The sequence below is a fragment of the Emydura macquarii genome, unplaced genomic scaffold (assembly GCF_026122565.2).
Source record: "Emydura macquarii macquarii isolate MOO-44397 ecotype Brisbane River unplaced genomic scaffold, CSIRO-AGI_Emac_v2 contig_2795, whole genome shotgun sequence".
Lineage (NCBI taxonomy): Eukaryota > Metazoa > Chordata > Testudines > Chelidae > Emydura > Emydura macquarii.
The window spans coordinates 2,919,123-2,933,029 of NW_027132932.1; the positions used below are offsets into that span (position 1 = coordinate 2,919,123).

General features: G+C 42.8%; 1 protein-coding gene across 3 annotated transcripts in view; it reads right to left on the reverse strand.

Moving 5' to 3' along the window:
- MAEA (macrophage erythroblast attacher, E3 ubiquitin ligase) overlaps positions 1–13,907 on the reverse strand; it is a 123,274-nt gene that overhangs the window by 95,060 nt on the left and 14,307 nt on the right. For all 3 annotated transcript variants that reach the window (XM_067567651.1, XM_067567650.1, XM_067567649.1), the window contains exon 2: positions 3,035–3,217. In XM_067567651.1, the coding sequence (XP_067423752.1) occupies positions 3,035–3,142 (108 nt within the window). In that variant the 5' untranslated portion in view covers positions 3,143–3,217. The remainder of the gene's footprint in view (positions 1–3,034; positions 3,218–13,907) is intronic.

The window sequence follows — 13,907 nt, forward strand, 5'->3', positions numbered from 1 at the left end:
GAAGATCAGAATAAGTGAAGGAGGCCATATATCCTTTTATCCTTATTAAAAAAGAATGGGGGAATTTCTACCTTAAACATCCATATAATTTCAAACTTGGAAGACTTTATAGTGACTGGAGTATTAGTAAGTTTGTAACATCATGAGAAGCTAACCAGTAAAAACTAACTAGTAAAGCAGGGGAATTTCTTTAATCAAACTTTGGTTTGCCTGTTTACACAAATTTAACTTCAATGCTTAACCACTTGGAAGAAAAAATGTCTCATGGAGATTCAACACCTCTGTTCCACCATCTATCCATTATGCTGCAAGACTATATGATACATCTAACAAAGCCCTTCTGCCTCCACCACAAATCTTCCTGCAAAACCAGGGAAGACAACATTTAAAATTCTTGCTACTTCTGAAAGAAAGTATTTTCCAATCAGGAATTTTTTTTTAAACTCACCACCCCTATTGCCCATCATAAGTCAGGAATGGTTTGCCAAACCAACTGTTAAAAAACCTCTTTGCTTGTCATGTTTTAAATACACAGTTGGACAAAAACAAAAATTAAAAAAATGGAGAACCAAAGCCACCTCCCATGAAACATCCCCCACCCAAACTGAGCATATACCACAACGTTACTTTTATTGTGAACTTCCAAAATATTTTGAAGGTTTACTTGCTGCAGTCTCCTTGCAAGGCTCTGCAATGTCTGTTGTAAATGTATTCCAGTCCCTAACGAAGCATGGCTGTTGCCATAATGCTCATTTGAATAGCTGCTCCAAAGTACAGGGAGAAGAACCTATTCTCATTCTTCTGCTCTATTTCTGAGGCAGAAATAAAAGTGTTTTGATGTGTCCATGGGTGGCACAAGACTCCTGCCTTTGGGGAGGCATGGGAGGGGGGGAGGGCATCCGCACTTGGACTGTAGCCTTGCCATTTCTCCCGAGGCCCCACTCACACTCCACCCATGTTCCACCCTGGGCCCCAATCCCGCTCGGGCAGGGAGGAGGTGAAGAGGCGCAAGTGGTGGGTAGGGAGGGGCCTTAGAGGTGGTGGCAGAGCAGTGGTGGAGCGTGAGCAGGGCGGAGAATTGGAGTGGGACCTTCTGGGCGGCAGCTGTTTAAGCTTCTTATATTCACCACCCATGATTTGTCTCAGACTGAAGAGGTAACAGTCCCATGGAAAACAGATATTCAGTATATAGTATATTTTGTATGTTTGGATTTGCAATTTGTTCTTCTTAAGAGGGCAATAACCCAAAAGAGGTAGAGGCTGAGGCTGAACTATATTCTGACAGATTTTAAAACTGAACAGCTACAGCAAATGAAGTGAATATATTTTTCACTCCTTTTAGTGATTTCTATCAGCACCATTCCAATTTGTGAATTTAAAACTTGTCAGAAGTGTGTAATTGACAATTCTGGAGACTCACCATTACCCTGCCAAAATACTTCAGCTTTGAGGCAGTTGATATCAAGTGGAGTGTCCTAGGCATTGGTCCTAGAGCCAGTTTTGTTCAACATTAATGATCTGGAGGATGGGGTGAGTTACACCCCTCAGTAAGTTTATGGATGACACTAAGCTGGGGGAGTGATAGATACGTTGGAGGGTAGGGATAGGATACAGAGTGATCTAGACAAATTGGAGGATTGGGCCAAAAGAAATCTGATGAGGTTCAACAAGGACAAGCGCAGAGCCCTGCACTTAGGACAAAAAAAATCGCATGCACTGCTACAGACTGGGGACTGACTGGGTAGGCAGCAGTTCTGCAGAAATGGATCTGGGGGTTACAGTGGACAAGAAGCTGGATAAGTCAGCCTTCTCGGCAACAAGGGTACACTGCTAACAGCATATTGGGCTGCATTAGTAGGAGCACTGCCAGCAGATCGAGGGAAGTGATTGTTCTCTTCTATTCGGCACTGGTGAGGCCACATTTGGAGTAGTGTGTCCAGTTTTGGGACCCCCACTACAAAAAGGATATGGATAAATTGGAGATAGTCCAGAGGAGGGCAACGAAAATTACTAGGGGGCTGGAGCACATGACTTATGAGGAGAGGCTGAGGGAACTGGGCTTGTTTAGTCTAGAGAGGAGAAGCGTGGGAGAGAGGAGGAGATTTGATAGCAGCCTTCAACTACCTGAAGGGGATTCCAAGAAGGATGGAGCTCAGCTGTTCTCAGTGGTGGCAGATGACAGAAAAGGAGCAATAGTCTCAAGCTGCAGTGGGGGAGGTCTAGGGTGGATATTAGGAAAAAAAATTTCACTAGGAGCGTGATGAAGCACTGGAATGGGTTACCTAGGGAGATGGTGGAATCTCCACCCTTAGAGGTTTTTAAGCCTGGCTTGACAAAGCCCTGGCTAGGATGATTTAGCTGGGGTTGGTCCTGCTTTGAGCAGGGAGTTGGACTAAATGACCGGTCCCTTCCAACCCTAATATTCTATGATCTGCAAGAATCTCCTCTAGGCGTTAGAGGGTAGTTCAGCTTCCATGCTGTTCCCATCCTTGGCCTCTTCCCCAGGACAGTAAATGAATGTGCCAACTAATATAATTTTAGTGGTGATGAGATGCAGATACCTCTGTGCTGGGAAGTGGAGTGATGCAATCAACTCACTTAATTGCTGCTATCTCTTCTGTGGCTAAAAAACTTCTGTCTCCAGGCCTGTCATATAGAAAAGCCTCACCCACTGGTTTAGATAGATAAAACAAGGGAAAATCCAACCATAACGATGTCTCAAATGGCATGTAACGTTTCTGCGTTGTCTATTTCAAAAAGAGCTCATTTTTAATATATATTTTTTACTTTGAGAAATATTTTTTGTGATACTAAGTCATGCGACACCAACTCAAATATCAAAGGCACATTGAAGCAAGATACAATCACTTTCTGCTCTTCACTTCACAATATAGCTCTAAAGGCTCTCTCTAGTGCCATTAGTATTTATTTCTGGAACACAAGAATAAAATGGTGGCGTAACTTAACACAGTGACAGAGGTAATCTTCTGAAATGAGAAATGAAGATATAATAAATAGGAGAAATACCAGTTACCTTTCTTTTCAGCACACTGAGCTTTTCAACTACTCCATCAAGAAGACTAACCACTGAATCCACAGCAGGACAGCTGCTCAATGTCTTCTCTAGCTCTGCAACAACCATAGTAACGTGGCTCGTCTCTCGATCAATATTTTTCTGTGCAGCTCGAAACCGTTTGTTCAGTGTTTCATATGGTACCTAAAATAAAAAATTGTTATGTCTTTAGAATTGATGTACTTAAACAGAAGCCTCTGCTAGAGAATTTCAGTGTGATCGGGGACAAGTTATTTGGGTCAAAACTGTTCTTAAAATTTTTTTTAAAAAAAATCAACTGATATGGTGTGCCTGCCTTTTTGGGCGCAACTTGACACACCTTAGAGGGCCCTAGGGTTTTCAGGAAGTGCTGAGCATTCACCCTCTGAAAACTAGATCCCTTCGAGCTGTCTCAAATTGGACATTCAAATTCACTAGTTGGTTTGAAAACCTTCATTCCAATCTCTGTACTTAGTCCCCATGCATACAGTGGTAGTTACAGTTCCTTTTCCCCCACCCGTTGTCACTTTTTCTGTACAGCATGTAAACTTTTTGAAGCAAGGACTGTGTACTTAGCAGAATGCTGCTCCCCCCAGTTTCAACTGGTGTAGCCACTATAAAATTATAATGAAAGTCCATAGGATATTTTTGAAATAATGGATAAAAAGTGAGGAGAGATGTTTGTGAACTGAGCAGAAAAAAAGCTAAATGTCAAATAAAAGTTATTTCACTCAGTATAGAAACTATAGAAATTAGCACATACAAAGAATAAATGGTTAAGATTAAATGTAATTTGATGTAATAATTAGGTAGCTTCCTTTTTTCTTAAAGGAAATTTCCAGGAAAATAACCTATCTAAAATGAGATTGTTTCCTTCCTTGAGTTTCTCTACTATTTTGAGTGCACATTGAGTTCTTGCTGTAGGGTTGGTATGACACTTACTGTGGTTACCCATGGTTGTAAGGCACAACTACCTGCCCTTAGTATCAGGGAGACTTGTCTGTGCCTCCTGTGGATCAGCCTCCTGACTCCACAAGCCTGTGGCAACACAAGCACTACCTTCTAGGCCTCACTCTCTGCACAGGTTAGCAATAGGCACACATCAACCCCCAAATCTGAAGGACCCACACCCTATTCCACTGAACACACACAGAACTCATAGATCCTTTATTCCCAAAGGTACACTACATACCTGCTTACAAGATTCAATTCAGGTTTAACACTCTGCTTAATGCATAGCATTTATATTATTATTTTATATTATATACACATATACATACATATAAATAAATACTACACACACAGTGGGAACAAAAATATATTTATCAAAGATGATAGTGTTACTGTCTATCATTCTAACAGAAACAAATGGTTGCATATAAAACAAAATTATGGAACAATAATAAACATATAAACAAAATATACTTTCTAGAGCCTTTAAATTTAACTCACAGGACATAGCTATTTTCTACAGGACAGCCTACCCAGCGTCTTTTTTCCCCAGCATTTTCAGCCAGGATGACTGAGATCTCCTTTTCACTGGCAGCTTGTCCTCACCAACTGAGAGATGCCAGAGGATCTCTGTGACCCCCACATATACCAGACCAGACCTTTTGATCTTCACTTGAAAACAGAAGACCTTCTCCACACGTTTACCTGTTCCTGTTAAATTTCCTTTTGAAGTCTCCACGTGCTCATTAGTATTTGACTGACTCCACTAATAGACTTCTATGTGAGATATACACAATGGTCCACCAGAGAGATGATGTCTCCCACCTCTAGAGAAGTTTGTCTTAAGGCATGTTACCTTTGATTGACCTGCCTTTAAACTACAAGGCCTAGAGAACATAATTTTCAGCATATATATATAAATCCTTACCTATTTTCCATACATACATTTTGCAATGATTATGACAATCAGTGTGATACAGGTTTTCCTTAGAGAAATTATATAACTCCTTTGGATGAACCCCTATTAATCCCTGTGCCCTCTGCCAGTAGGCATCAAGAGGTCCTTGTGTCACAGTTAGTGATTCTGAATCAGTTTTAGAACACGTGACAATTCTAATGCATACTTATAAACTTCATCCATGCAGAGCCTTATGTGGACTTTACAAATAAGGATCTGATCCAGTAAATGCCTATGTGCACAAATCTCAACTCCTCCAATGGAATTTTCACATGTGGAGCACCTCTAGTTTAAATTCAATGGTGAGTGAGTTTGGGCCAGGTGCAAAGTATGCCACATCTTGTATCTGGCATTCTTTAGACAGCATCCAGAAGAAAGCAGGTTATTGGCACCTGCTTTACTTTACAGAAAGTATTTTAATAATTAAATAAAAAGTCAAAATAAAGTACAAGAAATAACTAGACAGTCAAGGAGTTAACTACAGTTATGGTAATAAGTTTGACTCTTAAGATCACAGAAAAGTCACTAAAACTATGTGCTGGAATGAGAAAACAAAGCAATAGCAGTGTATTGAATAGCATAGCACTACCGAGAAGGAAAATGCTGTAACAACCATTTAGAGGATTTGACAAGTGACCTGGAATCTAGGGAAAAATAGAGAATCATTATAGTGTAAGGCCTGGTCTACACTGACAATGGAGGTCAACGTAACGCTGCTTATGTCAGTTGCACCAACCTAAATCGTGATAAATTAGACTTAATAAAACCACCTCCGCAAGTGGCGTAGCACAGAAGTCAAATTCTATGGATTGAATCAGCATCAGTGTAGGCAGAGCACAACATAAATCAATGTCATTGGCCTCCGGGAGGTAACCCATAATGCTTTGTTGTGACCACTCTTAACATTCGCACTCTGCTGCACCAGTCACAAAAACAGAAAATAGTTCCTCCCCTCAAGCCTTGGGAAATTTTGAATTCCCTTTTCCTGTTTGGTCAGCATCGAGAGAATTTTGTAGCTGAACTGCTCATGGCAACTGCATACTCCAAACATGCTCCAGCCTGGAGTCGACCTGAGGTCTTGGATCTCATCAGCATGTGGGCGAAGAGACTGTTCTGGCTTAGCTCCGAGCCAAGCAAAAGCGGTTTAGATATCTACAAGAAGATATCACGTGGTATGGTGGAGAAGGACCACAGCAGGGATGCGCATCTGTACTGTGTTAAAATCAAAGAGCTGAGGCAGGCATATCAGAAAACCAGGGAGGCAAACAGTCGGTGTGGCTCATCACCAAAGACATGCCACTTTTATGAGGAGCTGCATGCGATTCTCAGCGGTGACCCCACCACTGTGCCACCACACAGCATTGATACCTCTGAAGAATCCCAGTCTAGGATGAATGGGGAGGACTCTGTGGGCAAGGAGGAGGAGAAGGAGAACAGAGGGAAGAAGAGCGAAGTATCCATTCTCCCTAAGAGCCAGAACCTGTTTGTTACCCCAGAGCAGCCCAGCCAGACACAGGACAGCAGTACTGATCGAGATGCTGGGGAAGGCACATCCGGTGAGTGTGTACAGCAACTCTCATTTCTGTGGTTATGTCCCCAGTCCAGCTTCTTATTTTTGGGAAAAAAGGAGTTTGTGTTTTTGATGGGATGGACTTCCTGGGTGTTGGTAAACTTCAGCAGAGGATTACCCCTGGAACAAGCTATTTATGTACATAGGGATGCTCAGACTCCTCCATGGATATCTTGAGGAAACTCACATAGGTACTCTGCAATCCTTTGCAAAAAGTTTCTGGGGAGGGCACGCCACAGTAGGATACTTTTCCCCACCACTCTGCTATTAAATGAGCAGGCATCATCGCAGAACACAGCATAGCACCAAAAGGGCCAGGCCTGTAGCTAGATGTCTGCAGCAAATATTCCCTTTCCGCCTGTGTTACCCTCAGGAGACTGATATCACACATGGTCACCTACGGAAGATAGCATAAGTTTACAGTACCCGACCAATATAGTCACTGCATTTTATTCCCATGCCGTGGATGGTGTCCCTGGGCCCCTACACAGACAATTCCTAGTCATGATATTGTTGGCATGGTCATTAGGAGTCCAGGAACTGGTTGCCCTATCTTTTCTCCAGCTACACTTCACACACAGCCTCCTCTAATCCGTTTTGACTGCCTCCTCCCAAACCAGTCTTTGGGATGGTAAACGGGAGCCCAACAATTCTTCTCCTTGCTTAAGTGTGGATTGGGGAATTTAGTGCTACTGAGACCTCACTATAATGGATGCAAGGGCCCCTTACTTACCATGGCTGGAATGTCACTCCGACCAGTGCGATACATACAGATTGGAAAGCAGGTCTGGCTTCGCCTTGTGAATATGAAAGGGAGTTCTTTTTACATTATAACATTTCTTTCCTCCATGGGGTCAGCTAACAATGGCAACTTTGTGCTTTGTTTGCCTTACAGTGGACACCTCGGCCTTCACCCCATCTTGTACTCCCACAGAGCGCCTTCCCCAGATTAGGAAGCAGGGGAAAAAAAACAAACCCACACCACTCGGGGTGACATGTTCAACGAATCAATGAACACCTCTGAGGCTGCTGACACAGATCTCAGAGCCTGGAGGATGTCCTTGTCAGAAAAATTAGACATGGAGCACAGAAAATCAGCCCAGGAGGAGAAGCATGCCACGCAACAGGAGTTGTTGCGTATTATAAGGGGCCAGTCTGACATCCTGAGGCATCTGGTAGAGCTCCAGGAAGAGCAGTGGCAAGACAGACTCTCCTTTGCAGGCCCTCCAAAATGCTCAACCAGCCCCCACCTCCAAGCGCTGTAGGAGGAGGTTGAGCAGGATGCAGTACATGCTCCACTCCATGGCGGTGGAGACGAGCAGAAAGAGGTGACAGCCCCTTTAAGAAATGCATGCAACCATTGCTGTTTGCACAGTCACACTTTGCTCTAGATAGCCAAGCAACCTAATGACAATGTTAACTTATCTTCCCTTCCCTCCCTCCCCGCCCCCCAAAATAGATCACAAATAAAACTGTACTGCTTTAAAAAACAGCTGTCTTTATTCATTCATAGTTTGAGGATTGTCGGAGGGAAATGAAGGAGGGGGAGCCAATGGTGTGAGGGTGGGGAATGGAAAAGAAAGGCACAGCACTGAGACACACACACTATTGCGGTTCATTCCAAAAATGATTTTTCAATGCTTCCCTGAGGTGCAGCGCTCTGCGGTTGGCTCTAGCACTGGAATCTGGCTGCTCAAAATTTGCAGCCAGCCTATCAGTCTCCACAACCCAGCCTTGGGGGAACTTTTCCCTTTTGTTTCACACGCATTATGGAACACATAGCATGCAGAGATAACTGCTGGGATGTTTTTTCACTGAGGTCATGCCTAATGAGTAGACATCTCTATCTTGCTTTTAAGCAGCCAATGCACATTCCACAACCATTCTGCACTTGCTGAGTCTATTACTGAAACGCTCCTTCTTGCTGTCCAGGTACCCAATGTAGGGCTTCATTAGCCAGGGACCAAGGGGTAGTCAGGGTCCCCCAGGATCACTATTGGCATTCCAACATCCCCAATATTTATTTTTTGGTCAGGAAAGAAAGTGCCTGCCTGCATCTTTTTGAACAGACCCGAGTTCCTAAAGATGTGCACGTCATGCACCTTTCCAAACCACCCCACATTGATGTCGGTGAAACCTCCCTTGTGATCCACAAGGGCCTGCAACACCAATGGGAAGTATCCCTTCTGCTTTACTTACTCTGTGGCAAGGTGGTCAGGTGCTAGGAAAGCGATATGCATGCCGTCTATTGCCCCCCGCCCTCCCCAGTTTGGAACCCCACTGCGGCAAACCCGTCCACTATGTCCTGCACGTTTCCCAAAGTCACTACCCTTTGTTGCAGAAGTCTATTAATGGCCCTGCACACTTGCATCACAGCAGCTCCCATGGTGGATTTACCAACTCTGAATTGATTCCCAGCTGACCAGTAGCAGTCTGGTGTTGCCAGCTTCCCCAGAGCAATGGCCACTCACTTCTCCACTGTCAGAGCTGGTCTCAAGCAAGTATTCATGCACTTCAGGGCTGGGAACAGCCCTGCACAAAGTTAAAAGAAAGTGGCCTTTTGGATACGAAAGTTCTGAAGCCACTGCTTATCATCCCACATCTTCATAACAATGCGATCCTAGCAGTCTGTGCTTGTTTCTCGAAACCAGAACCGACGCCCCACCGACTGAAGATGGTGCATGACAGCCTGCAGCAAACGGGAATTTTTTCGCTCTATGGCTTGTAGCAGGGCGGCTTCAGTAACATCACAATTTTCCGCACTGAGGCTCCCTGTCTCGCCCTTGAAAATCCTGCAGGATAAGTTGAGGGGTATTTGTGACGCTCATAATGATAGTGCAGAGCTTAGTGGGCTCCATGCTTCTCCGACAATAGCATGGCAGAGAAAAATGGCGTGAAAAAGCATTTGCTGTTTGTTTTGGACAAGAAGGGAGTGGGAGAGAGCACGTTGCATCATGGGAGGACGACAACCTTCCCAAAAGTCTCTGCGTCTAGTTGCACTGTGGGATAGCTACCCATAGTGCAATGCTTTGATTGTTGACCCAAGCGTGGCTAGTGGGGATGCAAGACCCTCGACGCAATAAGCATGGTGTGATCACATTCCTGCGACTTCTAAAATTCAACAGGTGAAAGTCAATTTAAAATAAATAGACTTCACTCCGCAGTGTAGACATACCCTAAGATGTCACACTGGACTGTAAAGAGACTTAAAGATGAAATATTTATCAACAGATTGCTAATAAGGAATCTATTCTGCCCTTGATGCACTTAAATAGCTTCCGTTAAAGGGAGTCTCATAAGTGAATAGAGTTGTTTGATTCTTAGGAGTGGAGATGAATTAGAAAATGAAGTGTCCATGGAACAGGACAGAATAAGTTTTTATCCTGAAAACCCAAACATTAAATATTTACACAAAGCATAAAGTAGCAGTTTGTTGACAAGAGAATTGTTGCTCTAAAAGGAGGGGAAATACTTTGCACCAAAGCAGGCTTCAAGCCAACATAGCAAGTGGATCACTCCAATATAAGTAATGGAAGGCCAGTGAGGCAGCTTCCTATACCACCCTAGCATAAATGACCAGGTAAATCTAAAACAAATCTGTATGTTCTATAGAATTTTTTTGTACTTCAGAAGATGTACATTAAAAATAATGTGTATTTTGATGCTGTATAGCTAAGGAGGGCACAATACAACTCAGGGGACAGTGGGAGTGTGGTTGCTAAGGCAGCTACATATTCTATGCTGGCAGCAGGAAAGGTGTGTCCTGGTTCCAAGGCGTCCCAGCACATTAGTCTGCACAGGCTGCCAGCAGCTAAAGGGTTGAAACCACAACCAAAGCAATCCTCAGGGTGCAGGGCTGGATCTGGACTGGAAGAGTGTGTTAAGCCTCCTTTGCAAAGATCCATCCTCCATTGTCCCCCAAGTCATGCTGTGCACTCAGCTGCAGCTCACCTACACATACCACATCAAAAAATCATGTTATTTTTAAAATTCCAAAACGATTCTGCAGAATTGTTTTTAAATTTACTTACACCCTGACTGTATAAAATGCTGTTTGGAATTTTTTTGCAGCACAGTATTTTAGAAGCAAGTATTATTGCCAAATCTAACCATTCAAAAATGAGTAACCTCAAAAAGAAAAACCCCAAAAGATCTTTCTAAAATAATAAATGTTAAACTCTTTTAGTTCCCTTCTGGTTTCTGTGCTTTGGAGAAAGTGTCGGCCACACTTTAAAGCTTTTCTCCATATATGAGGGCTGGGAACTTTCATTAAAAAAGCTGAGATTCTCACTTGACTCCAGGAATAATGCTTTAAGACGACCTCAGTTATGAATCTGGAGATAAAGTAGTGAATCTGAATTTTAAAAAATCCAACACTTTAGTAGCAATTTGTCCTGCTGGTTAACTTTTACAAAACTGCATCTTAATTTTGACATGAATATATGGAAGGGTAAGAAGTTCTGAAAAAATGTTGTAGAACCTGTTAGTGGGGCATATGAGGTTATTATTATTATTATTAATTGCACAGACACCCAACCTCCAGTAACAGGAAAGAAATTCTGCTTCTCGCTCATCATCTTGAAGTCACCACCTCCAAACTTAGAGATTCAGTTTAACTGAAGAAGAATATATTTACAACTGAAAGATATGTTGTTTTGAGTGTATTTGACAATCCTTTAATTTCTATAGCCACCGCTCACACCCATTTGTATGAATCTGTTCCTCACACCCATTTTTCTTTCTTTGACTTTTTCAAATACATCTATAAGCACCCAGTTCACTGCTCTGGCATCGATCCTATAAATTAAAACACACACAAAATTAACAAACAGACTGCTGATAATTATATCCACCTCAGCTCATACTCTCCCCAGAAGTCATGGAGGAAACAAAAAAAGAGATGGGCTTTGCAGCATGCCTTGGAAGATTAACAAATCTTGGTCTGTCATACTCCGCTACAGTGCTGGAAACCAACATCTATTGAGTTCTGGAGGTGGACAGGCAAGCACTCCGGTCACTTAACACCGATTAGTTTTTCCCAGGGTAGACCTGAAAGGAGCGAACTAATGGATTAGAATGGGCTGGGGGATGACTCAGCAGCAAATTGTCCCATTAACACAGGAGGTATAAGGTGGTACAGGAAGGAAATGCAGTGGAGTGTGAGGCAGGCTAGCAGCGCAAGAATCAGGAAGGATCTCTGGGTAGAAATCTATTCCTTCTTCTTGGCAGAGAGCTGAGGTGAAACTAAAAGTGTAAATAATTATGGCATATGGATCTGTAAGGTGCTAAATAAATGTAAATGTAAATAAACAAATGTAAATAAACGGCACTGAGGTGTTTAACAACTGAAGTTCTCCAAGGCTGCATAGAGAGAGCAGAGGACAGGAGTGGGAGGTCATCCTATCACACCTAGTAAGGAAGCAAGTTCCACAATACAGGACTCCCTCAAAGAGAGCACCCTGCCAGCAGCTTCCTTATTTATGTGGTGGTGGGATCTAGCTCAGCTGCTTCTACTGATCTGAACTATGGCAGCATGCTATGGGAGGGAGGTGCTCTCTCAAGTAATCAGCTCTGAAACCAACTTGAATTCCTCTGGCAATTTTACTAGAAGTCAATGCAGTGCACTAAACTAACACACAGCTCCAATCAGCAATTAAATTGCTGCATTCTTCACTAATTTCAGCTTCTGAATGATCGAAAGGTGTATGTAACCCCATGGCAGCACATTACAACAATCTATTCTTGAGATGAGAAAGGCATAGATAATTGAAGTGAAGCTTGCCAGAGAAAGAAAAGTCACAACCATCTTACCAGGCCTAAACGGGAAAAGAAGTGCTTGGCTACACCTTCTTCCAGGCACCTAGTAGCAGACTAGAATCTGACACCATCCTCAAGCTGTGCACCTGTTTTACAAATGGTGCTCTCCTACTACAGCAGGCATACAGATATAAAGTTCAGCCAAATCTTCCAGCTTCTTCCCCCAGTCCTCATCCGGATTAAGTCACAGCCAGAAAGCTTTCATCCAAGCCCCAATTTCATCTAGGCACTGGGTGTAGCATTTAAAGAAAAAATACCAAAACACTGCCCCTTTTCCCTTCTTTGTGAAACTATCCTGGAACACTTAAGAAGGGCTTTAAAAAAATCCACTCACGAGTAGCAAGGAGAAAGTTCTTTGGTGTTGGTGGACTGGATGTGGAGGGGAGAGTTGTATCTGCAACATTTAAACTTGTTTTATTTTTAAACATATCTACATATCTAGCCCTTTATTGTTGAAGATAGTATTCCAAATGTGAATTGGAGCATTGTTATCTGTCTGAAACTGCAGTTAGACAGCTCCAGCATCTCTGATGTTGCTTACAGTTTCCCAGAGAGCACATAAAATTGACAAGACCATGTAATTGCATACATTTGTCTCAAGTGATCCTTAGAGAGACCTGCACGGATACAAAATGTATTTCTGCATCCGATCCGCAATCCACAAAAAAGATCTGCAGATATCTGCAGATTTGCAGGGTTTCATACATAAAATTTTGATCCGTACCTATCTGCAATCCGCAAAAATGGTCCAGGAATATATGCCATCCGCAGATTTGCAGGGCTCTACTTACAGAAAGCTAGGAGCTACAGCAGAGACATTCCCCCACCCTCTTACAACACAAATAGATATGAAAGTACATTTGTACTCGTCCTCCAGTATGGCAAACTAATCCTGTGGAGTACAAGTTGTCTGGGCGTAAGGAGGCTGATCACACAAGACAGCTCTGACCCTTTTTCTACTGCTGATTAGCTTCTACACATATAAAATCTCATTGTAGAAGATAGTTAGGCTGACTTTAGTATTTACAATTCACCAGGCTGATTCTACTATGTATGAGAAGAGGAAAGAGAAGTCAATCGGATGGAAGCTGGGGGGAGGAGGGGGGCGGGGGATGTCCTAGGGAAGCACATGAAGAGAAATAGAAAGGGATCAGAAGGCAAAGCAGCATGGTTTTTGTTTGTTTTGACGGGTGGAAAAGACAAACAATAGATGGGAGAGGACTAGACATGGCAATTAAATATAAGATTAGAGAGCTAAAAATAAGAAGTGTCTACTTTTCTATGTATGTAAAAGAAGTAGTTGTCACAGGGTTCTTTTGTAGCTATAAAGGAAGGGAGCATGCTCCATGCAACCTCAAATCAGAGGGGACATGGAACACACTCTGTTATGGTTCTTTTTAACACATGTGCGTGTTTTAAATAATCTCTAGCTTTGGTCTAACATCAAGACATGTAGTTGAAGCAACCACTCTGCTCTTACATTTGTAGTTTTGTAAGAAATATCTGAACTTTTCTACCCTTGCTAATAAAGCTGTTTGGCATATGAGTTATTGATTCTG